The sequence below is a fragment of the Neophocaena asiaeorientalis genome, unplaced genomic scaffold (genome assembly GCF_003031525.2).
Source record: "Neophocaena asiaeorientalis asiaeorientalis breed wild unplaced genomic scaffold, Neophocaena_asiaeorientalis_V1.1 scaffold51, whole genome shotgun sequence".
NCBI classification, from domain to species: Eukaryota; Metazoa; Chordata; class Mammalia; order Artiodactyla; family Phocoenidae; genus Neophocaena; species Neophocaena asiaeorientalis.
This window is the reverse complement of record NW_020173335.1, coordinates 1,207,462-1,233,350: the sequence shown is the minus strand read 5'-3', so window position 1 is coordinate 1,233,350 and position 25,889 is coordinate 1,207,462. Positions and strand designations below refer to the sequence as shown.

General features: G+C 40.0%; 1 protein-coding gene and 1 pseudogene across 4 annotated transcripts in view; one reads left to right on the top strand and one right to left on the bottom strand.

Moving 5' to 3' along the window:
* Window positions 1-25,889, bottom strand: part of TESK2 (testis associated actin remodelling kinase 2) — a 127,811-nt gene that overhangs the window by 32,472 nt on the left and 69,450 nt on the right. For all 4 annotated transcript variants that reach the window (XM_024746097.1, XM_024746099.1, XM_024746098.1 and 1 more), the window contains one exon: window positions 6,337-6,385. In XM_024746097.1, coding sequence (XP_024601865.1) covers window positions 6,337-6,385 — 49 coding nt within the window. The remainder of the gene's footprint in view (window positions 1-6,336; window positions 6,386-25,889) is intronic.
* On the top strand, window positions 20,625-21,254 carry LOC112400394 (BCL2/adenovirus E1B 19 kDa protein-interacting protein 3-like pseudogene; annotated as a pseudogene).

Genomic DNA, 25,889 nt, shown 5'->3' with positions numbered 1-25,889 from the left:
AGCTAGCAAGTCAGGGAAAAACTTCTTTAAGAATGAAGTAAACTAAATGAACTCTTCTATTATTTGTGGGTTAAACTGCCAACCACAAATTCTTATTTCTTTTTTTTTTTTTTTTTGCAGTACGCGGGCCTCTCACTGTTGTGGCCTCTCCCATTGCGGAGCACAGGCTCCGGACGCGCAGGCTCAACGGCCATGGCTCACGGGCCCAGCCGCTCTGCGACATGTGGGATCTTCCCGGACCGGGGCACGAACCCGTGTCCTCTGCATCAGCAGGCAGACTCTCAACCACTGCGCCACCAGGGAAGCCCACAAATTCTTATTCCTCAAATGTCTTAGGGAGTTACTAAAAATAAGGGCAGAAAACATGTACCACAATTTATTTAGAGATTTCTTTATTACTAAATGACCAAACCAAAAAGTTAAACAAAAGCTACTTTTTTCAAAAGTAAAGAAGATGCCAACATGTATTAATAGGAATGCTTTAGCTATTTTTACAAGTATAAATGAAATAAACTTCTAATTGTGAAAGGACTTGAGATGTAACATTTCACACTATTTTTGACTTTGGGCTCTTTCCACTGGAGTTAATTCAGCTTTCTTATATATACTATGGGCCCAGCCACACGGGTCATTATACAGACCCTATTTAAGAGACTGAGTTCCACTAGAGGAATTTGACATAACTTGGAAGGTGAAAGGGAGAAGAGAGACAAGGGTCCTGGAAGGCATATCTAAGGCCAGCATGTGTAGAAGACAGCCAAAAGACCCACCCAACTAAAGGGAGCAATTTGAATTCTGAAATCCGATTAGAGAGAGTCTAGAATGCTAAACAGAAGTTTTTAAACAGAAGCATCACATTATCAAAGTATGCCTAATGAAGATTACTCATGTAGTAGCATATCAAATTGAAGCAAAGATATATTAGGGACAGGAAAAGCAGCCACATGCTTGAAAGATAGGGTATGGGTATGCTGCCAAAGTTAACCCAAGGCAGGCACCAGACAACTTTGCATTTGGCTCAAGGTAAATAAGGCCAGGAGAATACTCTGTACTGGGTCACACAAAAGCAAGAAAAGAAGCAGGCAAAACTAATGGCAATATCACTGCACACCAAGAAACTGGAATCGGGGTCTGGCTGCTCATTTTTATAAATAATGCATGAGTTTGGTCACTGAACCCACAGAGTTTCCTTTCATTGTAAGCTCTCTGATTATATAAGGCTTCTTACAAGTCTGACAGAAACCGACTCAGAAACAACACATATCAACCCACATAAACAAGGAGTTTTCAAAGTAACTCTTCCTTAAGAAAGAAGGTGTAGAGTTGGGGTGGAAATGGTGAGTGAGAAGAGGATGAGGGCTATGTGAATTAAAAAATTCTCTTCAGCCACCTGCAGGGCTGACCATTCCCTCATGAGGGAAGAGCATTTCTTTCAGTACCAAGTATCTACCTGGCTGAGGTGACTTCGCTGTAAAGAGGCCAAGCAATTGCTCTGTTTATAGCTAAGTGGTTCTCATTGCCACAGTGGAAAAAAGAATAGTTTCTCCATGGCAGAAATGGCAAGAAAGACCCCAAAACATCCTACCCGCCAAACAATTCTTTTGCTGACTCCCTGGACCAGAGTATTGTCACTTGAGGCCCCTGCCCCATAACCTTATACCCTACTTATCCCCCAAATTCCCAATCTTCTAGGCACTAAGAGGTTCTGCACAAAGAGGTTCCCCAAACTGTTTGATTATGAGGATATTTCCCTCTTTGTGCTTTTCTTAACAAACTAAAAAACAAGAATAAAAACAAAACAAAAACAAAAAGCACAAAAAAACATTATGAGATGTCGTATAATCTGTCTGGAAGCATCTCTCTCTCCTCTCTTTCTTTGACAGCCCCCCCCCAACTTGAATATAGAAGAGAAAACATATAGCATGTAAGTTGGTGGCAGCCACTTTTTATGAATGACAGCCAACCTTAGGGTGAAGTTGACAATGTAAGCACAGAACAAAGAGATGGAAAGAGGTGGTGGTGGGGGGTGTCTCTGGATAACATCTATTTAGCTGTTGAATTAAACCAACCCCTAACCTAATAAACTGCTGGAATTCCAGTTTACATGTCCTTTTGTTGCTTAAGGCCACTTAACTATTTTCTGTTACTTGTACCCAAATACATTCTAATATATCCAGTAACCAGAAAACAGCTTTCCCAAATAACCCAAAATATACAAAGTTAGTCAGAATCGAATTCTACAAATACTACACATGCTACACATACAAGAACCTGTGCTCAGCACTATGAAGAATACAGACGTGAATTAAGGACATCATGTTGTAATGGAAACAGTACAGGCTTTGAAGTCAGATGAACCTGGATCTAAATCCTACTTTGGGGAAACCATTTAATTTCTCTCAGCCTTAGTTTTTTCATCTATAAAACGGAGGAAATAGGACTGTAGAATTGTGAGAATTATAGCTAATATATAAAACACCAAGCATAGCACTTAGCCCATAGTGGGAGTTTAGAAACTGGTAGTTATAATTTTTAAAATGAGAGCAAGTCTTTACCCTCAAGTAGGGTAGAAAAGACAAATGATTATGATGTGCTGACTGGGATATTTATAGGGTATGGGAAATTGCAAACAAAGGTTCCAATTCTTCACCCCTTACTGAATCACTGTCCTTTGACATGTAACTTTGCAGTATGCTCCCAGTGTGGACTCGGGCATGTGACTTGCTTTGTCCAAAAGGATGTTGGCCAAGCAAACTTGAAGATAAGCAGAATCATGAAAAGCACTTGTGCAAATGGGCTAGCATACTCTTGCTATTCTGGTTTCATCTTAAGAAGGACATGTCCAGGTTAGCCCACTGGTCCCAGAAGAGAATGAGAAACAGCTGGAGCAAAGTGCCCCACAAAGCCCAGCCTAGAGCAGACCACCAGCTGACCTACAGATGCATGAGTGAGCAAAAGTGAGAGCAGCAAAACTGCCCAACTGGGCCCAGCTCAGCTTAGCTGAACCTGCAGAGGTATCAGAAATAAATGTTTACTGTTGCATGGTTTTGTGGCTGGATATTATACAGCAATAGCTAACTGACCATATGGTTATATTTTCTGTCTTTAAAAACCAAAGATTTCCACTTCCTTGATATTTGTGACCAAATGAAAGATAAGGTTAGGTCTTCTGAGTCAAAGACACACTTTTAGATTCTTAATTCAACTTATTAAACTCAAAAGGTTCTACACCTAGTTTTTTTTTTTCTTTAAAGGAACATTTATTTATTTATTTATTTATTTTTGGCTGCTTTGGGTCCTCGTTGCTACACAGGGCTTCTCTAGTTGTGGTGAGCGGGGACTACTCTTTGTTGCAGCGCACGGGCTTCTAATTGTGGTGGCTTCTCGTTGCGAAGATGGGCTCTAGGTGTCAGGGGTTCAGTTGTGACACGCGGGCTCAGTAGTTGTGACACACGGGCTTAGTTGCTCCGCGGCATGTGGTATCTCCCCAGACCAGGGATCAAAGCTGTGTCCCCTGCGTTGGCAAGCAGATTCTTAACCACTGCGTCACCAGGGAAGTCCCTCTACCTGATCACTGTTGTGGCCTCTCCCGTTGCGGAGCACAGGCTCCGGACACGCAGGCTCAGTAGCCATGGCCCACGGGCCCAGCCGCTCCGCGGCATGTGGGATCTTCCCGGACCAGGGCATGAACCCGTGTCCCCTGCATCAGCAGGCGGACTCTCAACCACTGCGCCACCAGGGAAGCCCTACCTGATCTTTTATCAACTTCTTTCTCTTTAACAAATACTCATTTGCTTAAAAACTTAGAAGTCTATCCTTACTATAGGTAGTTTAAAGAAAACACACCTAAATGTCTTACTGTTCCAAGTTCAATTAATGTCTACAATTACAATGAAGACTTGTGGAAATGGCTGAAGCCCAGAAAAGTCTATATCACCATTGTATATGAGAAATATTCTTCTTAATAATATCAATACTTTATAGGCATTAATAAGAGCTATGCTTGTCTCCTGTAATTATTGGTAAACTGTTTTAAGAGAAATAAGGAATGGTGCTCACATTACTGTGGAGGGCAGGCATTCTGCCAACCAAGAAATATTTACTAAATATCATCCAAGTTCCAAGCAGTATGCTTGATGTTATTAGTAATTTATTTTTATGATCCTTAGTGAAACCAATAGCTGTGCTGTCAAGTCAAATTATAAGGCAATTAAACCTAGGAGACTCCAGAAATCTATGGCATGATGGCCTTTGCTGATCCCCTTCTGAAAACAAGCAAGAACATTTGGATATTTGGGCCTCACGGCCTTCAGCCTATTAACATCATAATAAAGATTGTTAATATCATAAACTATATCAATATCTCATTAATGATACTGGAAATATACTCACAAAGCACTTACTGCATATTGTATATGGCTATAAACAAGCTAATAAGCAACAGAAAATATTATTTAAGTGCAACATGGCCAAAAGAATGTTGCATTATGATCATACATTTCTGCCATTTCTACTACATCCACTTTTAAACTTGAGACATGATCACAGATTTCAAAGCATGTTCTTCTTTGTCAGTAAAACCAACACACAAGCCCTTCCAATGAACTCACATTTCAGAAAACAGTGATATAAACAGAGAGTGCAACAAATACTTTTACAAGTGTTTATTAATTAGTTTATTAGTGCCAGAGCTTTAGTGGATAGAAGGCTTGAGAGGACAGAGTTTTGTCTTTGAGGAATTTATAGACTTACTTCTGAGAAAAGAAATACACAGAAAATGTTTCTTGATCCAGGATGCTGGTTATGGGTGTGTTCATTTGTGAAAACCTAGTGAGATGCACACTTTTCATGTGTGCTTTTCTGTTATGTTATACTTTGTAAAATTTTTTAAAAATCTAATGACATTAACAGTAGTACAGAACTAAGTACCAAATGAAAAATACTGACAATTCAAGGAGTTCAGGAGGGACGAGTCACTGTTAATAAAAGCTGTAATAGTTAAAATGTATTAAGCAATCACTACATGCCAGGTACTGTGTTAAATAAGCGTTTTATATTTCATCCTCACAATATCACTGTGAGATCATGATCTAACCAACAGTTATTTGCCACAATTACATAATTACTTCTTCCTCCTTGAAACCCCTTCCTTTCCATTCCAGGCCAACACACTCCTGGGTTTTCTTCCTATCTCCCTAGCTACTCTTCAATCTGCCTTTTACCCCAGACTTTTAAAATTCAAATACTTTAGGGCCCAGCTATAGTCCTCTTCCCTATCTAGATTCCCTGGGATAGGTATTACTATCGTTATTCCCGTTTTACAAGTGAAAACACTGCAGCACAGGGAGATTCAAGCCTAGGCAATCAATACTACAGAGCCCATGCTCTTCACTACCTCACTAACCCACTTTCTTTGGTCTTCCATACGAGAGGCAGGACATAGCTACACACACTTCACATTCCGGTATCCTCAGTAATTGAGAAAAAAGACATAGGGTAAGGCACACAGGACCCTCCTTGATAAGATATTAACAATTAATACCAGGGAACCAATGCTCTTGCAAATTCTGTTAAACAATTTTCCTTCCTAAATTTCTTCACTTTGTGTTTTGGTACTTCTCAAGGAGAAATGTGAAAACATTCTAGAACATAGATTCTCAAACCTAGATAATCATTAAAATAATCTGAAGAGCTTTCAAGAATACATATGGGCCCTCTGAAGACCTACTAAACCTAGAGTATTCCAGGAATCTGTGCTTCTAAGAAGCACCCAAGTAAATTCTGAAGTTGGTAACCCAGTACCTGAATTTGGGAAGCCTTTGTTCCAGAGAGGATTCTCAGGTCCTCAGAGGCTGAGTAATGACTACCACATATTTACCTGCCTATAAGAGGCTGAAAATGAAATGAGAATAAAGATGTAAATTCTCCAAGGAGTAGTTTCCTTCAATCAGGAAACTAGAGCAGCAGCAGTGGAATTTTAGATCAGGACACCACAAATTTCTGGGTAGTCTGGGAATTTGTTGCCATGATAGAGTTTGCAGCCAAGTGATGCCATCCTTTAGTTTAGGAGGGGGTCATCTGGGCAGCAAGAACCAATATAATATTTGAGCACTCATTCCCCGAGAACTCACCACATGTTATTAGGGAATCCAAGAGTATTAATAGATATGGCCATTGTCCCCAGGCTACAGAAGAAAACATTGTTAACATGCCATTTTTGCATAACCATAAACGCACACATATTTTGCGTACATATGCGAGTAACAATTACAGTGGAACCATACATGCTGAAACTAAGGCAAAGAAGTCACTACAACACGCTCATTGAAGTCTTACCTCTGTGAGTGCATGCAATTGTCCTTGATGTACACACACACCCATGAACCTACAAAACGAAACAGATGTTTTTTAAACAAATGAAAAGGACATGAACATAACTAGTGTAGCTGCACATGCAAGACAATCCAATACCTGTGAAGTCTACTGGGTTCCTGTATAACAGCGGTCCCCAACCTTTTCGCCACCAGGAATGGGTTTCGTGGAAGACAATTTTCCCGGGAAGGGGGTGGGGTGGTTGGGGGGTGGGGTGGGGTGGGGTGGGGGAAGAATGGTTCGGGTGGTAATGCGAGCAATGGGGAGCATTGGGCCGCGGCAGATGAAGCTTGGATCGCTCGCCTGCCATTCACCTCCTGCTGTGCGGTTCCTAACACGCCGCAGACTGGTGCTGGTCCTCGGCCCGTGGCTTGGGGACCCCTGCTGTATAACAAACCTTGATAGCACTCCTGTAAGTTTCTAAGTTTATCATGAAACATCTGGTTGTGGCAAGACCTAGTGGTAAAAAGCAATGGTAGGGACTTCCCTGGTGGCACAGCGGTTGAGAGTCCGCCTGCCGATGCAGGGGACACGGGTTCGTGTACCGCAACAAAAAAAAAAAAAAAAAGCAATAGTAGAAGAGGGAGGGGAGCAAGCCTTTAAAAACAGCATGGTATAATGGAACAAGCACCAAACTGGAAGCAAAGAAACCTGGTGCTGGTTTAGCTCTGCCATTATCTGACTACGTGCTCACACACACAGAAAGGTCACTAACCCTATGGGGCTCAGTTTCCTCACCTAGAAAGTAAGTAGGTTGAACTACCCAATCTGACAGTCTGTAATTTACAAACAACAAACGGGTTGGGAGCACCCGCATTGGCTGGATGACCTTGACATAAAAAGAACTCTTCTAAATATGTAATTTTAAAAAGAACCCAGTAGAAAAATAAGCAAAAGGTACACGTGTAACTCACACAAAAATAATAAAGGGCTAATAATATCAAAATGTACTCTAATTCCCTCATAATTAGAGAGATGTACACTAAAACAGGAGATACTACCTTTTAAATCTATCAATGAACAAAGATTAAGAATGATAATGCTTTGCGAATTCCCTGGTGGTCCAGTGGTTAGGTTGAGTCCCTGGTCAGGGAACTAGGATCCCGTAAGCCGCGCGGCACAGCCGGAAAAAAAAAAGAATGCTAATGCTCAATGTTGTCCAGAAGGTAAGGAAACTGGGATAGGAAACACTGTTGAGCTCTTGGCCCAACTTTTTCAAAGGGTAATTAATTGATCACATCTAGCAAAAATTTTAATTGCTCCAACAATTCCACCTCTAGGAATTTATCTTACAAGTATACTCAATTTGGGTGAGCAAAAATTCACATAAAAGGACATCTACTTCACCGGTGTATGTGAATCTAAATACCCACCAATAAAAACTTGTTAAATATTTATGGTATAGGGCTTCTCTGGTGGCGCAGTGTTTTTAAGAATGCCCCTGCCAATGAAGGGGACACGGGTTTGAGCTCTGGTCCAGGAAGATCCCACATGCCGCGGAGCAGCTAAGCCCATGTTTCCACAACTACTGAGACTGTGCTCTAGAGCCCGTGGGCCACAACTTCTGAGCCCATGCACCACAACTACTAAAGCCCACATGCCTAGAGCCCGTGCTCCACAGCAAGAGAAGTCACAGCGATGAGAAGCCCGCGCACCGCAACAAAGAGTAGCCCCTGCTTGCCCCAACTAGAGAAAGCCCATGCACAGCAACGAAGACCCAACACAGCCAAAAATAAATAAATATTTTTAAAATTTATGGCTTTATTCATAGATTGGAATACTATATAGCATTAAAAAGAATGAATTAAACTTTATGCACTGACATGAGAACATACCCAAAATATACCATTAAATGAAAACATCGAGCTTTAAAATCCCATTTGTGTAAAAAAAATTTTGTATATTAATAGAAAATGTCTAGAAGCATTAATAATAAATGGTACTGAAGGAGAAAAGGGTGATTTTATTTTTATGACATACTTATGTCATATTTGAAGTTTTTTCAACCAACAGGCTACATTTATATATAAAAATAATTTTTAAATAAAAATCATAAATCAATTATTATGACTGATGATTATAAAGTAGAAGAAAATAAATGACATAAAGTCAGTGACACTTGGGGCTTGGGTTGTCAAGAAGGAAGTCTCATTAACAATATCCACAGGTCCCAAGTAAGTTCTAGTTTAGAAGGGCAAAGGAAAGGGAAGAGACTGACTAAAGTAAGAGTGAAGGCACAACAGTAACTGTGCTGGAAAGGACCATAAAGTTCCAGGAAGGCAGAGTCCAGGTCATATTCTTCCCTGTGCTCAAGCACCTAACAGTGCCTAGCAAACAGTTTGCTCACTCAGTAAATAATTGTTAAGTGAAAAGAAAGTGAGGGAGAATGCCTGGTCGCTGTAACATCACAGCAGAGTTTTAAAGACATGCTGCTTCAACCAAAATTACTAATGTGGAAATTTCAGAGTTTCTCCAAGAGGTGGTTTCTGGACCACTGGTTTTCTCTAAGTGCATCCAGAGACACGGTGGGGACTTGAGAAAGGAAAGAACCCAAGGAAATATCTAGGTAGTACGGAAAATAGGATGCAGGTTCCAATGACTAGCTGAAACTTACCTCTGGCTTGGGAATAAATAGGGAGCGAAATAACAGAGTAGTTAAAAGAGCTTTGAAGTGAGATGGTGTGGGTTCAAATCCCACCTCCACTCTTTACTAGGCAAGCATTAGTTTCCCTCTCTGTAAAATAGGATAATAGTGTCCACAACGTAAGGTTGTTGGAAAGACTGAATGAAATAATGAATGTAAAGTTCATAGCACAGTGACTGGTACATAGTAAGAGTTCAAAAAATGTAAGCCATTTTCATAATTATAACTTAGAAGTGGACCAGGTAAGAATCCAATTTGGTCACAGGTGGCTGGGCAGAAGCTGGTTTTTATGTATGCCTACTCTCCCCTCCATTCCCCATCCTTTGTCCCTACCTCCATCCTCTGCTTTGTAAAAGTGGGACATTTAACTTTATTCATCTGTCGGTTTCTTTACTATGAAACTAACTATCTAATACAGAAGAGAATGAGGGGAGGAATGTGGGACAGGTAAAAGTCTAAAGAATAATGAATATAAGTAACACAGAGTGCTGGAAGACTGAATCTAGACTCCTGAATGTTTCTGGCCAGCACAGTATAGCGTCTATAAGCTATGCAGATAGAGCATCTGAGAGTTGCAGTTAACATCACAAACTAGTTGGGTAAAAGATAGGAAGCTGTACTAGAGCAAAGGAAATCCAGGCAAGATAAATGAGAAAACAATCAATCTAGGGGAGATGCAGTTGTAGAGGTATCTTCTTTATTCTTATTAAAGACATTTTATTTTATTTTTTTGGTAATAATTTTTTTATTGAAGCACAGCTGATTTACAATGTTGTATTACTTTCAGATGTACAGTAAAGTGATTCATATATATACATATACTTTTTCAGATTCATTTCCCTTAGAGTTTATTACAAAATACTGAGTATAGTTCCCTGCACCATATAGTAGATCCTTCTTGGTTTTATATTTTATATTTAGTAGTGTGTATATTTTAATCCCAAACTCCTTCCCCCACACCCTTCTCTTTTGGTAATGATAAGATTATTTTCTATGTCTGTGGGTCTATTTCTATTTTTGTATATAAGTTCATTTGTATCATTTTTTTTCACATTCCACATATAAGCGATATCATATGACAGTTGTATTTCTCTGCCTTCATTTAGTATGATAATCTCTAGGTCCATCCATGTTGCTGCAAATGGCATTATTTCATTCTTTTTTATGGCTGAGTAATATTCCATTGTGTATATATACCACATCTTTACTGTAGAGGTATCTTAAAAATAGGTCACTGTTCTCTAAGTGTTCGTACAACTCCCCAATCACTGGAATTATGACAGTCAGTATTCCATTCATTTATTCAACAACTATTTATTGAATGGCCACTATTTGTAAGGCATTAGGGACAGGACAGTGAATAAAACAAAGTCCCTTCTCTCACAGAATTTTCATTCTAGGAGTAATTCTGTTGGAAAGCAATTGTAATAAAAGGTTAAGCAGGTGTTTTGCAGAATGTGGTTAAATTGTATGCATAAATAGCTGTTTCTAGGGACTTCCTTGGTGGTGTAGTGGTTAAGAATCTGCCTGCCAATGCAGGGGTGACAGGTTCAATCCCTGGTCCAGGAAGATCCCACATGCTGCGGAGCAACTAAGCCCATGCGCCACAACTACTGAGCCTGCGCTCTAGAGCCCATGTGCTGCAAATACTGAGCCCACACACCGCAGCTACTAAACTCTGCGCACTCTAGGGCCCGCATGCCACAACTACTGAGCCCATGTGCTGCAACCACTGAAGCCCATGCACCTAGAACCCATGCTCCACAACAAGAGAAGCCACCCCAATGAGAAGCCTGTGCACTGCAACAAAGAGTAGCCCCTGCTCACCACAACTAGAGAAAGCCCGCGTGCATCAACAAAGACCCAATGCAGCCAAAAATAAATAAAAAATTTTTTAAAATAGCAGTTTCTAGTGAACCTCTAACAGAAAGGATGCTTCTCTGAGATTAAATGGTATTCCTACCTAAGGATAATTCTATTCTCATTACCCCTCCATAGCAAAAAGAGGTAAAGTAAAATACAATAAGCTACGTTTCTTCCTTCACTACAGCTTTCTAAACTATAATGGGCACTAACAGTGGTTAATAACTATGGCCTACTACTCGTTTTCATAAAGTTTTATTGGAACAGACATGGTATTTTCTATGGCTGCTTTTGTGCTACAACAGCAGAGTTGAATAGTTGTGACAGAGACTGTATGGCTTGCAAAGAGTAAAACATTTACTATCTAGTCCTTTACAGAAAGAGTTTGCTCACCTTTACACTAGAGCATAGAAATCTATCCATATCCACCTAGGGGAACTTAAAACAAGTTACTTAACCTTTATAAATCTCCATTTCCTTATCTGAAAAAAAATGGACCTGAAAATAACACTACCTTAAAGGATTGTTAGGAGGGTTAAATGGATATTTCAGGGACAATGTTTAGCAATGTCTAGCCTATGATCAAATAAAGGTTGTTTTTTATTTTGTTATTATTAATGATTCTAAATTATGCCATCCCTTACATGGCTATTAGAGTTACCTTTTCAAAACACAAAATATGTCATTTCCTTCTTTATAAACCTTCAATGGTTCCCTTCTGCCTATAGAATAATGTCAAAATTCCTTACCACAGCACTTGAAACTTTCCATGATTTGCTCCAGCTTATCTCTGGAAGCTCACACTTTCCCATGAGCCTTATTCTTCACTCATCTCTCCCTTTCCTCTGGTTCTATCCTACAAATATATTTAAATTTACCCATCTTAAAAAATGCTTCCCTTGTCCCTCTCCCTAAAATATGATCCTAATACACTCTTTGCACTTGTAACCGAACTTTAAGGTTACATACACTATCTACATATCTTTAACCTTCCTTCGTTTCTAAACTCATTATAACCTGCCTTCTGCCCACATTACTCTCTTGTAACTTTCCTTACTCTGGAAGATTCAGAGTTTTATTTATCTCTGTATTTCTAGCACCTAGTATAGTACCTTGCACACAGTAAGGAAGCTCTCAGTAAAGACTTGTTGAAAGGCATGAATGATTTTTTTTTTTTTTTTTCCCGGTACGCGGGCCTCTCACTGTTGTGGCCTCTCCCGTTGTGGAGCACAGGCTCCGGACGTGCAGGCTCAGCAGCCATGGCTCACAGGCCCAGCCACTCTGCGGCATGTGGGATCTTCCTAGACCGGGGCACAAACCCGTGTCCCCTGCATCGGCAGGCGGACCCCCAACCACTGCGCCACCAGGGAAGCCCCGCATGAATGATTTTTATGACCTGGAAACTTAAGTTAAAGCTCTTCCCTGAGCTGGAAGACTTCATTTACTTACTGAAAATTATCCTTCTAGGATCAGCTAAAATTTCATCTTCTCTACAATGATCTCCAGGATGCCCTCAGTAAACATCAGTACTCTTTCTCTCTTTTCCTGCCCCCCAGTACTCCTAACATCCTTCTTTGAAAGATTGCTCATTAGCATAAGTGAAGTAGTCCAGGGTGTGGAGTCAGACTACTTGGATTTGAATCCTGGCTCTGCCACTTACTGATGACCTTTCTGTATTTCAGAGTTTTCCACATGCAAAATGGCAATGTTAATATTACCTAACCTATATGGTTATTGTGAAGATAAAATGAGACAACTTGAGCTCCTGGAACATAATAAGCACTAGAGAATGTTAGCTCTTCTTCTCTTAACCTTTCTGACTTCTTCTCCAGACTGGAATATAAGAAAGGTTTTTAAGAGTACAGATCTCATCTAATTTATTTCTATATACAGTGCCTGACATACAATGCTTTGCATGTAAGATGCTAAACAAGCATTTCTTGAATGAAAAAGCAGTAATCACCAAATTAGCTTCACAATGTAAACTCGTTTTATAAGAAAGAACATTTAGAGACAGGTACAAGGCTGGAAAGCCAAGAGGTGTTTACTTTATTTAATCAAATATTTATATAGAAGCTAGGCAATAGGATTCTACTAGCAAAACAATGGCTACATTCTAGTTATGGATCTCCTAGAAGCTGAAAGTATTTGGTTTGGGTGTGATACACCCTTGCTTCCCTTCCCCCCAGACCCACCGTCACTATGACCACATCATCCACAGAGATGTCACAGATGACACATTCAGGCAGGCACTGGCTTCATGTGACAGTCTTCCCCACTTCCTACTCTCACCGCCACATCACAGTGGTGTCGCACAATTCTACCTCTATGTGAAACTTTTCTGCCAGGCCTCCTCACCCTCACTTCCTCCCCACCACCACCATGTCGAAAATGGTGTTACAGAGCTGGCAAGTTGAGACAGGCATTAGCTTTATATTGGAAGAAGAGTTTGAGCAGAGTTAATCATTCCAGTTGCTATAAACAGAATATACTTTAAAAGGGAAATATTACTCATCCTTAACAGGGAAGAGATTTATGCCTAGAAAAGCATTTAATATCAACAATAAGTTTTTACTGAAATTTTTATTGCTTCTTTAATGAAAATCTAAACTGTGGCTGAGGCTTAAAATCACTTTTGGTAAGAGACAGGATCTAAAAAAAGTTACATTCTGATTGATTCTTATTCTCCACTACCACCACCCAAAATCATGCAAGGTAAAATTACTTAGCTCGGGAAGGGAGCACTTTCTTAATGGATATGCTTGAGAGTGAGTGATTACTCAACTTTGTTATTTTAAATTTCAGATTACACACACATTCACGTTGCTTTTGATTTTTTTAGACCAGTGCTTCCTAAATTTTAATGTGGAAACAGATCACCCAGAAATCATGTAAACTGCAGACTTAGATTCTATAGGTCAGGGGGCACTTGAAATTCTGAATTTCTAAAAAGCTCCCAGGTGATGCTAATGCTGCTTGGTCTATGGACTTATATGTTGAGTGGCAAGGCTCAGTGTAGACCAAGGATAGCTAGCTGATCACTACTCTAAAGTCAGTAAGACTACAACAGGAAACTCCCAACTCTGATACTACTGGTAAACTAGACTTTGACCAGAGACTTTGGCTCCCTCTAAGTAGAAGTATTTTTGACCGAGCATGCTTCTGAATTACCAAGGCACTCCATCAACACCACACTGCTATAGCATCATCATTTTCTACCTTTAACTGTTTTATAATATGCCTTATATCTCCCCTACTAGACTATAAGCTTCTTAATAGAATTCCCTTGCCTGGCATATGACAATATATAAACACTTGCAGGATAATTTAAAACACAACTCTGACCACTCAAAAATTACTGAGTGCCACTGTGTGCCAGGTACTGGTAACGATCATAATAATTATGATAACAACTAACTCAAAGTGCGCTTACCATCTAGGCATTGCTCTAAGTACTTTATGTTATATTCACTGTTGTAATAAATTTATTTATTTATTTATTTTTGGCTGTGTTGGGTCTTTGTTGCTGCACGTGGGCTTTCTCTAGCTGCGGCGAGCGGTGGCTACTCTTTGCCTCTGTGCACTGTCTTCTCATTGCGGTGGTTTCTCTTGCTATGGAGCACGGGCTCTAGGTGCGCGGACTTCAGTAGTTGTGGCACACAGGCTCAGTAGTTGTGGCGCACGGGCTTAGTTGCTCCGTGGCATGTGGGATCTTCCCGGACCAGGGCTAGAATCCATGTCCCCTGCATTGGCAGGCGTATTGTTAACCACTGTGCCACCAGGTAAGTCCTACGTTGTATTCATTTAATTCTCACGATAACCCAACGAAGTAACACTTTTGTTAACCTAATCATATAGATGAAGAAACAGGCTCAGAGAAATTAAGTAACTTGCCCAAAGTCATAACAGCTAATAAGTGGCAGAGCCAGGAGTCAAACCTAAACAGTGGGTTCCAAAGTCTGTGCTCTCTCTCTTTTTTTTTGGCCACACCACGTGTCACGCGGGATCTTAGTTCCCCGAACGGGGCAAACCCACACCCTGCAATGGAAGCGTGGAGTTTTAACCACTGGACTGCTAGGGAATTCCCAAAGTCTGTGCTTTTTTTTTTTTTTTTTCCCCAAAGTCTGTGCTCTTAACCACAATGTTATATTACCTCTCCATATAGTTATAAAAAGGATATAAAAATGATTAAGATACAACCCCTCCACTTAAGAAGCTACTGGCTACTCAAAAAATTGTTGTGGCAGCTCACAGTCCCTGATCAAAGTCCAAATTCTTTGGCGTGTTATTCAAGAGTCTGAATGATCTGACCCCAACCTCTCTTACCTTATCTATTACATCGACCTGCATTCTCCTCTACATTTTAGTTATATAACCTGCCTCTCCTAAATATGTCCTGAATTCTCCCATTTCCACTTTCATTTTGTTGCTAGAATGAGTCTACCTTTCTAATCAAAATTAATCTTTCTCTTCCCTATACACTCATATCACTCCATTTAAACTTCTATTGTAACACTTATCACGCCTGCCTTCTACATGTTTTAGCTACGTCCACCTCTTCCACTCAGTCAGAGGATTCTTGAGGGCAGGGATGTTACATATGGAAGGGAATGGCTACTTGTTCACTTCCTTTTTTCCTCCTGAAGTAGACTACATTTCCTAGTTGGTTAAGACTATAAAACTGAGTTCTGGCCAGCGGTATAGGGGCAGAAGTGATTATTTCCAGGTCTGTCCCATTAAAAACCTCAACACTGTCCTCCATACTTTATTCCTTCATCTGCCAGCAGATGCAGAAGACCCAGTAGAGGAAACTGAGGCCCTGTCCTAGGTTAAAAAGAGCTCCCCTTCAACCTCCATGCAACATGCATTGGACTGGAACATGAGTAAGAAACAAGCTTTTGTGTCTCTATATATACCTTAAATACTGCCTTGTTCACAGTTACTGCTCAGTAAATATTTACTGAATTCAATTAAAAGTTAAAATTCTTATTTCAGGGCTTCCCTGGTGGCACAGTGGTTGAGAGTCCGCCTGCTGATGCAGGGGACACGGGTTCGTGCCCCGGTCTGGGAAGATCCCACATGCCGCGGAGCGGCTGGGCCCGTGAGTCGTGGCCGCTGAGCCTGCGCGTCTGGAGCCCGTTGCCTGTTGCTCAGCAATGGGAGAGGCCACAACAGTAAGAGGTCCGCATACCGCACAAAAAAAAAAAAAAAAAAAAAAAAAAAAAAAAAAAAAATCTTATTCCAAGGCAGGACCTTTCAAGGCCCTACTATTAGCCAGCAGTCTCCAAAACTGGGGAATGAGCAAGACTGAAGAATGGAAAGAAAATTAGAATTTTTACTTTTTTTTAATATGAAAAAGAGAAATTAAGTTTTACTAATATTTAATAAGGGTTGATCGTAGCACCTGGGGATGTGCTCAAAAATATTTCCCTAATGGGATACTATGGAAGACAGAAGATATCCAAAGATGTCCATGTCCTAATCCCTAGAACCTGTGAATATGTTATGTTAGTAGGCAAGTAGAATAAATTAAACTGCAGATGGAATTAAGACTGCTAATCAGCTCACTTTAAATTAGGGAGATTATCCTGGATTAGCAAAGTGGGTGCAATGTAATCACAAGAGGTATTCAAAGGTGGAAGAGGGAGGCAGAAGAGTCAGTATCAGAGGGATACAATGTGAAAATGACTCAACTGGCCTTGGCTGGCTTTGAAGATGGAAGGGGACTACAAGCCAAGGAATGCAAAACAGACTCTAGAAGCTGAAGAAAGTAAGAAAATAGATTCTCCCCTAGAGCCTCCAGAAAGGAACATAGCCCTCCTTGAATTTAGCCCAGTAAGACCCATCAGACTTCTGACCTACAGAACTGTAAGATAATACTTTTATGTTGTTTTAAGCCATTAGGTTTGTGGCAATTTGCTACAGCAGCCATAGAAAACAAATAATACATAATCAAAAAAATTTATGGGTCACTATTCTATGTTATAATGCTCACAGATCTAGGATAGACTTTGGGATTTGACTCTTTCTAAACAAGCATAAGGAAAATAATAATGTTATTATGTTCCTTCGTGGCATTTACATCCAGTGGGTCAAATATTTATTGAACTCTTAGTTATGTATAAAGCTCACAGTTAAACATTAAAGTTTAAATGTTATGCCTTCTCAAAAGTTTATTACCTAAACAGAAGAATGAGGGAGAGGTGTGATTATAGTCTAAAACACATCTATCTAAACTCATTCTGAAAAACAAAACACTGACATTACTGTCAGACTTGGACCTCTTCAATTCTGCATAACAGGACCTAGTAAGAGGTCTGTGACCATTGTATCAAAGCTGTCAAGAAAATTACTACTTATTGCTCACCTACAATATACCTGGAAACTGTGCTAGGTGTTTTATAGGTACTACCTGAGATGAAATTACCCCCATTTTATCATCTAGGAAAATGAGGTTCAGGGTATTTAAGTGACTTGACAAAGATTAGAGAAGGTACTGGAATCTGGATCTATTAGGCTCCAAAGCCTATGCTTGTTCTGTGACAATCAGTATGGAAGAAAAAGGCCAGTGGTTCAATAATAATTTCATTTTGATTCATAAAAAACTATCTATCTGTAAACTAATGAAAATCTTACTGGTTAGCTTTAAAAGTCTTTCTACTGCCAACTTTGAGCAATAAAAGCACCATCCATATTGTAGGAGTTCTTCTGACCTGTACTGGTCTTTCCAGAAAAATGTCTGACTCCAAAGTTTGGTAAAAAAACAATTAAGAGGCCTGAAATAAACCTACAGTAAAATATTAAGATGTGGGGCTTCCCTGGTGGCGCAGTGGTTGAGAATCCGCCTGCCAACGCAGGGGACACAGGTTCGAGCCCTGGTCCAGGAAGATCCCACGTGTCACGGAGCAACTAAACCCATGTGCCACAACTACTAAGCCTGAGCTCTAGAGCCTGCGAGCCACAACTACTGAGCCCGTGTGCTACAACTAACGAAGCCCACGCACCTAGAGCCTGTGCTCCGCAACAAGAGAAGCCACCGCAATGAGAAGCTTGCACACCACAATGAAGAGTAGCCCCTGCTCACCACAACTAGAGAAAGCCTGCGTGCAGCAACAAAGACCGAACGCAGCCATAAATTAATTAATTAATTAAAAGATAATAAAAAAATAAAATGAACTGCTTTGTATCTTACTCCCAAATAAAGCAAAGATACCAATGCTCTCTTAGACTAGAAAAAATTACCAATAATCAAAAAGGAGAAGAGAGGGAAATGGCTCAGAACTCAAGGCCCAAAAGAGCTATGAATGTTAGATCCATAAAAAAAGGAGTACTATCCTTGGGTAAGGCTTGCTGCAGTTCAAACGTGTTTTAGAGGTATTACATCATGGAAAACTGGTTGTGCAAGATCCTAGATACGAAAACTCATAAGGAAAACTCAGCTGAACAGACATTAACCACCAGAGCCTCACATCAGGTGACGCTAAGCAGAGCTGGTTCAGTCTGGCTTTCTCTTTTCTCTCCATGTTTTTTTTTTTTTTTTTTTCCCGGTACGAGGGCCTCTCACTGTCACTGTTGTGGCCTCTCCCGTTGTGGAGCACAGGCTCCGGACGCGCAGGCTCAGCGGCTATGGCTCACGGGCCCAGCCGCTCCGCAGCATGTGGGATCTTCCCAGACCGGGGAACAAACCCGTGTCCCCTGCATGGGCAGGCGAACTCTCAACCACTGCGCCACCAGGGAAGCCCTCTCCATGGTTTTTATAGTCCAATTTTAAGATAGCTAAAGGCAGAATAAACATTCCGCAGCCATCACTAGATCATGTCAATAGCACTATATATAATAACAAAAGGACAAATCAAGTGCATGGTCAAATTTTACTTTTTCTTAGTGAAACAATACAAATATATAAAAAGTTTAAATTAGATCTGCTTGCTTATAAATATTAAACCAGTTTAATAAATATAAAAACATCCTAGATTTCTGAGAGAAAAATATCCTCTATCTTGAATAACAACTGAAAGTAAAATGAGACTAAGAATGAATTCATTCCGTATTTTCTTTATTTCATAGAAAATTTTAAACCACATTGCTCAAAACTGCCATGCAAGCAGCAAAATACCAAGCCTCCTGACAAAGGCAAAACTATTAATACATATATGTGCAGTGACTTTAAATGTTCCCCAAATGCTTTTTTTTTTAAATCCAGGAAGTTCAGGAGAACTAAAATCCACAAACCCAAGTATATAGATTGTCTCCCCAAGCACTGAAAAAGCTTCTTCTCCCTTCCCAAATTTATCCTTTAGTCTACAATTACTCATAAACTCACACCAAAATAGCAAAATATAAACACAAACTTCAAATTATGTGAGCATACTTCTGAAACACTCTCCCAATGATTTATTTCTTCCCGAATTCAATACAACAGGCAGGTATCAAGTAAATACTCAGTGCAAGGTTTGTACTCTCCATAGATAAATAGAACACTTAATTTTTTTTTTTTTTACGGCCTGTCACATATATACTAAGCACAGTGTCAGGCAATGAGGATCAAGTGGGGGCCATAGAAATAAACATGATGGTTCTTTCTTTAAGGAGTTCACAAATAATGATAATAGTAGATAACATTTACTGAGCACTTACAATGTGTCAGACACTGTTCTAAATACTTTATAGGAATTACCTCATTTAATCCTTATGAAGACATTATGTAATAGGTACTACTACTATCTCCGTTTTACAGATAAAACTGAAGACAGATTAAGTGGCTTCCCCCAGGTCACACAACTAGCAAACGGCAGTCAGGACTGGATCCTTAACTTTTTTTGTTTTGCTTAATACGTTATCTGTTTATTGTTGTTTGGATCCTTAACTCTTAAGCTTTATGCTATACAGCCTTATTATATGATGCTTCAGATGATTATAATAATAGCAGCATCAATAATAAAAATAACAGCTAAGATTTAGTGCCTTGCATTGTGATAAGTTCTTTTTTTAAAAATAAATTTATTTACTTTATTTTTGACTGTGCTGGGTCTTCGTTGCTGTGTGCAGGCTTTCTCTAGTTGCGGTGAGCGGGGGCTACTCTTCCCTGTGGTGAGGTGGCTTCTCTTGTGGAGCACGGCTGTAGGCGCACGTGCTTCAGTAGTTGTGGTGTGCGGGCTCTAGAGGGCAGGCTCAGTAGCTGTGGCGCACGGGCTTAGCTGCTCTAGCAGCGTGTGGGATCTTCCCCGACCAGAGCTTGAACCTGTGTTCTCTACACTGTCAGGCTGATTCTTAACCACTGCACCACCAGGGAAGTCCCATGATAAGTTCTTTATGTATGTTATTTCACTTAATCCTCCCAGTGAAACCGAGCAGGACCTTGTGGGGCTCCTTGGAACAGAAGCCTTTCAAACAGCTGCTAATCTGGGAAGGGAGGGGATGCAGAGACAAGGGAGGAGCAGTCAAGAAACAAAGTGCAGGGGACTTCCCTGGTGGTCCAGTGGTAAAGAATCATGCAGGGGACACAGGTTTGATCTCTGGTTGGGGAACTAAATTCCCACATGCCGCGGAGCAACTAAGCCTGCACGCCTCAACTAGAGAGCCCATGTACCGCAACTAAGACCCAATGCAGCCAAATACAAAAAATAAACAAAAATTAAAAAACAAGATATTCGTTAAAAGAAAAGAAAAGAAAAGAAACAAAGTCTAGTGTTGCTGCCTGAGAACCAGATGGTCCTGCTGCGACAATGTCGTCTCAGTACAGCAGCCGCCGGCCCCAGACAACAACAACTGTGAGGAAGGTGAACAGTCTCTGCCCCAACCAGCCGGCCTCAGCAGTTCCTGGGTGGAGCTCCCCATGAACAGCAGCAAGGCCAATGACAATGGCAATGGGAAAAATGGGGGGCTAGAACATGTACCCTCCTCATCCTCTATCCACAATGGAGATATGGAAAAGATTCTTTTGGATGCACAACATGAATCTGGACAGAGTAGTTCAAGAGGCAGTTCTCACTGAGATAGTCCCTCCCCACAAGAAGTTGGGCAGATCATGTTTGATGTGGAAATGCACACCAGCAGGGACCATAGCTCTCAGACAGAAAAAGAAATTGCAGAAGGAGAGAAAGAAGTGAATTCTTTGAAGAAAATCATAGACTGGGTATCTGACTGGTTCAGTAGACCTGAAAACGTTCCACCTAAGGAGTTCCACTTCAGGCACCCTAAACATTCCATTTCCTTAAGCATGAGGAAAAGTGGAGCCATGAAAAAAGGGGGGATTTTCTCTGAAGAATTTCTTAAGGTGTTCATTCCATCTCTCTTCCTCTCCCATGTTTTGGCTTTGGGGATAGGCATCTACACTGGAAAATGACTAAGCACACCTTCTGCCAGTACCTACTGAGGGAAAAGAAGAGCCCCTGGGAAAGAGTGTGACTTGTGAAGTGGTGTACTGTCACAGTAGCTTATTTGAACTTGAGACCATTGTAAGCATGACCCAACCTACACCCTATTTTTACATATCCAAGTTCCAGTAACTCTCAAATCCAGTATTTTATTCAAACTCTATTAAGGCATTTTACTAACCTCATTCCCTTTTTGGCCCGTAAAACACTTTAGAATTTCCTAACAGAGTTTACTGTTGTTTAGATATTTGCAAGGGCTTCTTTTCTGCAAATGCCACCAGCAGGTTATTTTTAATTTTGTCAACAATGCTGTTGTCTCCTTTTAGTACCATCAGACTTAGACCTGCATCATTCATGGTATAAATTTTACTCTTGCAAGATAACTCCCATCATTCTCTTAAAATGAGACCAGGTTAGCAATTGATATAAAAGCTTTATTGTTTTGTTTTTCAAGACAAAGGCAAGCTTCTCTAAGCTTGAATTTACAGTTATTAAAAAAGAAAACAAAAACAAACAAACAAAATAAGACACTAGAAAAAAATACCCTGGGCAATAAAAAATTATTTTAAACCAAAAAAAGAGAGAAAAACAAAGTGCGGCCTTGGGGCAGGGCCCTGGTTCCACCTCAAGGGATACACATAACAATATCTTTGAGCTCTTCTACAGAACTAAAACCCCCAACAAATGGAAGACTTAGCATTCTTCATTCCAGAGAAGATCACAGTTCGATTAACTTCAAGAAGCTCATCAGGAGACCACCTAGGCCAGATTAAAGGCATGCAGGCCCTGTACACACCCTGATCCTTATCAGCAACCCCACCCTTGAACCACTGCTATAAAACTCCTCATCAAATCTCCCCAGGTTGGGACACACAGTTTTTCAGGGCACAAGCCCGCTGTGTCCCCCTTTGCCTGGCAAAGCAATAAAGCTATTCCTTTTCACTTCACCCAAAACTCTGTCTCCGAGATTCGATTTGGCACCAGTGCAGAGAGGCCAGGTTTTCGGCATCACCATCAACCTGGTACAGTAGTACTATTATTATTCTCTACTTCACAGATGAGAAAACTGAGATTAGAGGTTATATAACTTACCTAAGGTCCCCTAACTACTAAGAGACACAACCATCCTGAACCTCTCCTCTGAATTCCAGACTTGTTTACCCAACTGTCAACTTGATATCTCCTGATCTCCCATCCCCAAACCTGTCCCCTATTCAGTCTTCCCCAATGTAGTTACTGGCAATTCAATTCTCCCAGTCATTCAAGTCAAAAACCTAAATAAGAGTCATTCTAGATTCCTGCTTCCTTGTGCTAATATCCCACACCCAATCCATTAGGAAATTCTATTGCCTCTACTTTCAAAAATAACCAGAATCCAATTACTTCTTTCCACCTACACTGCTACCCATAGTCCAAGCTCTCTCTAGATGACTGCAATTGCCTCCTAACTTAATTTTCCTCAGTTATATTTACAAAGCTTCAAATAGGTATATAATGAAAATAGAACCCAGGGCTGCCCATATCACCACTGAATCCTACTCCCCTGAGTAAGTAACAATTCTTTTACTGTTTCTTCTATTTACCAACACAGCTCTAGCTAACATATTTATACTGCTATTTCTGACCTTCTACTGACTTTCCAGTGTGGAAGCTGAGGGTTCCACCCTCTTAAATTACTTCCTTTCAAATACTGGGTAAAAGACAATTTGGGGTAAAATCAATATTTAGGAGGAACAAAAACTCAGCATTTGCATTATTATGACTGATTATAATCACTACTAAGCCAAGTAATATATTATGAATACATTTTATTTCTTGCACAATTTTTAGTGTTTTGCCTAATTTTTCATTTGCTTAGTTACTATATGCCTACCATTAATTCTTCCCAAAGTCTCCAACAGAATTGTAAAATTCTTCTGAATATGAATGTCCACCATGTCAAACACATCTGGAAATCCATGAATTCTTTCCTTAAACCCCACTCCCCAATATTTCTCCTAGAGTTCTTGATCCTCCCACTCCAGTTTGGACTGCTTATTCTCTAGACTGTTATCCAGCAGTCACCCTGGGTCTTGCTATCACCCTTCTTTCCAGATCTTACACCTTCCTTTTTATTTTTACTTAATTGTTTTGTTTACCCCCTTGTTTTTGATGGGATACATTCCCCAGAAGCTTCAAAAGAAAAGCTTTTGCAAGGGCAAAGTTTTCAAAATGTTGCATGTCTGAAAATGTCTTTACTCTCATGCCTGACTGGTAGTTTGACTGGATATAGAATTCTAAGTAGGAAATAATTTTCTCTCAGAAAGCATTGTTCCATCGGTAGAGCTTCCAGAGCTGGTGCTGAGAAGTCTGATACCATTTTAATTTATACCATTTTAATTTTCAGTCTTTTATATGGCATCTCATTCCCCCCCATAGAAGTGCTTAGAATCTTATTTTTATTGCCCATATTCTAAAATTTCATAATCATATGCTCTGGGGTGGGTCTTTTTTTTCATTCATTGTGCTGGGCACTTGGTAGGACCTTTCACTTTGGAAGTTCATGCTCTTCAGTTGTAGAAAATGTTCTTGTATTAGTCAAAAACAGACTTCCTAGATTGATCCTTTAATTGTCTTATCTTTTCTCTCTTATTTTCCATCTTTGGCTTTTCTCCATTAATGGATGATTTCCTCAACTTTATCTCCTTGGCCTTCTAGTCAAATGGTTTAAATAAAATCATAACTAAATAATCATATAGAACCATATATAAATAAATAATTATATTTTAAAATTTCCAAGAATCTTTGAGAATCTTTGTGGTTCTCTAATTATTCCTATTTTATAGTATACCATTCTTGTTTCATTGATGCAGCTCCTTCTCTAACCTCTCCTGGAAGGATATATATTTAGAAGATAGTAATTAGAAGGTTTTTTGGTAGTTACATTTTAAAGTTTTCTTCTTTTACTTGGGGCTCTTCAATTTCTCCAAATCCACCAATTTCCTGGCAGGTGGTGGGGGTGTGGGTGGGAGGCAGGTGATTCCTACCTGCTTAAGAGCCACGTGATAGAAGAGGACTAGAAGTCTCAAGAGCCTCACCATTCAGCATGCAGACAATCCCTTTACCTCCCTCTTCTCAGTATAACGTTCCTTTCCCATCTGCTGTCCTTTTAGATGCTTACCTAGTATGAAGGTCAGTAAGCATTCTAACATTCTCATTCAATTTTTTCCCCAAAATAAAAATTCATCTCTTGTTGGGGTGGGTGAGACTTAACTGATTGTTGCAAAGAATGGGGATGGTGACTTTTAGGCCCAGTTATCCCCGAAAAGACTTTCAATAGTCCTCCTATTTTCAGCCCAAGCCTGACATCCACCTTCAGATCCAGAGGTGAACTCTAAGTTTTGTAGGTTTCTGTGATGCAAACTGGCTTGCTTCTATGTAGTACCTGCTTCTATAGATACTATTTTATAGGCACTGGAAATAATGGGTTGGCTAAAAAGTTCATTCGGGTTTTCCATAGGATGTTACGGAAAAACCCAAACAAACTTTTTAGCTAACCCAATACAGTGGTGAACATTATAAAGCTCTACCCTCAGGGAGCTCACCCTACCCTGGAGGCTATAAACAATAAGTAAACAAATGAATAAATAAGATATTTCCAAAGATGATAAGAACTATAAAGACAAAGCAGAATGAGGGGATAAATAGTGATATTGGATGGCTATTTTAGACAGGCTAGTCAACAAAAGTCTCTATGAGGAGGGGATATCTCAGAAGAAGCATGCCAAATAATTCTGGGATAAAGACATTACTATAGGAAATGGGAAAAGAAAGTACAAAGACTGAAGTAGGAAAGAGGTTGGTGTATTTGAGAAACAAAAAGGTCAGTAAGGGTGGTGGTTAGGATGGTGTAAGCTACAGGAAGAGTGATCAGAAATAAGGTCAGAGAGGCAGGCAGGACAAATTAAGGCCTTGTACATCAAAGCCCAGAGTTTAGATTTCATTTGAAGGGTGACAAAAAGTCACAGAAGGAAATTCAGCAGTGGGGGATGGTATGATCTGATTTACCTTTTTAAAGTTCAATCTGGCTACCATGGGGCAAGAGGGGAACTGAACTAGAATGCTGGCTTGTGGAGGTAGTAAGTAGTAAGGCAGACAGGGCATATTTTAAAGATAATGCTAAACTACCTGAAGGTTTGAGGTAGGGTGTAAAGGAAAGATATTAAGGATGACACCTAGGTTTTTGGCCTAAATAATAGATGAATGGCAATTCCATTTGCTGAGATGGGAGAGGTCTAGAAAGTAAAATATGGGGGCGGGGTAGGAAAACGATCAACGGGGGTCCATAATACATACTCAATAAACGGTAGCTATTGTTTATATTAAAAATCATCTTCCATTATATGTCAATTATATCTCAATAAATTTTTTAAAAATCACCTTTCTGGGGTTGTACTACTTCACTCTCCACAGATGATGACATAAACAGTACTGAAGCTTATTCCACATTTTATTTTACAGAAACTTTCTGGTTATATGAAATTAGAACTTAGACTCAATTCCTAAGTCATTAGACTTTCTACCTTAGTACAGAGAAGAAAAAACAATATTAAGACCCCCCCTTACCAATATGCTAGTATTATAAAATTTGCTTT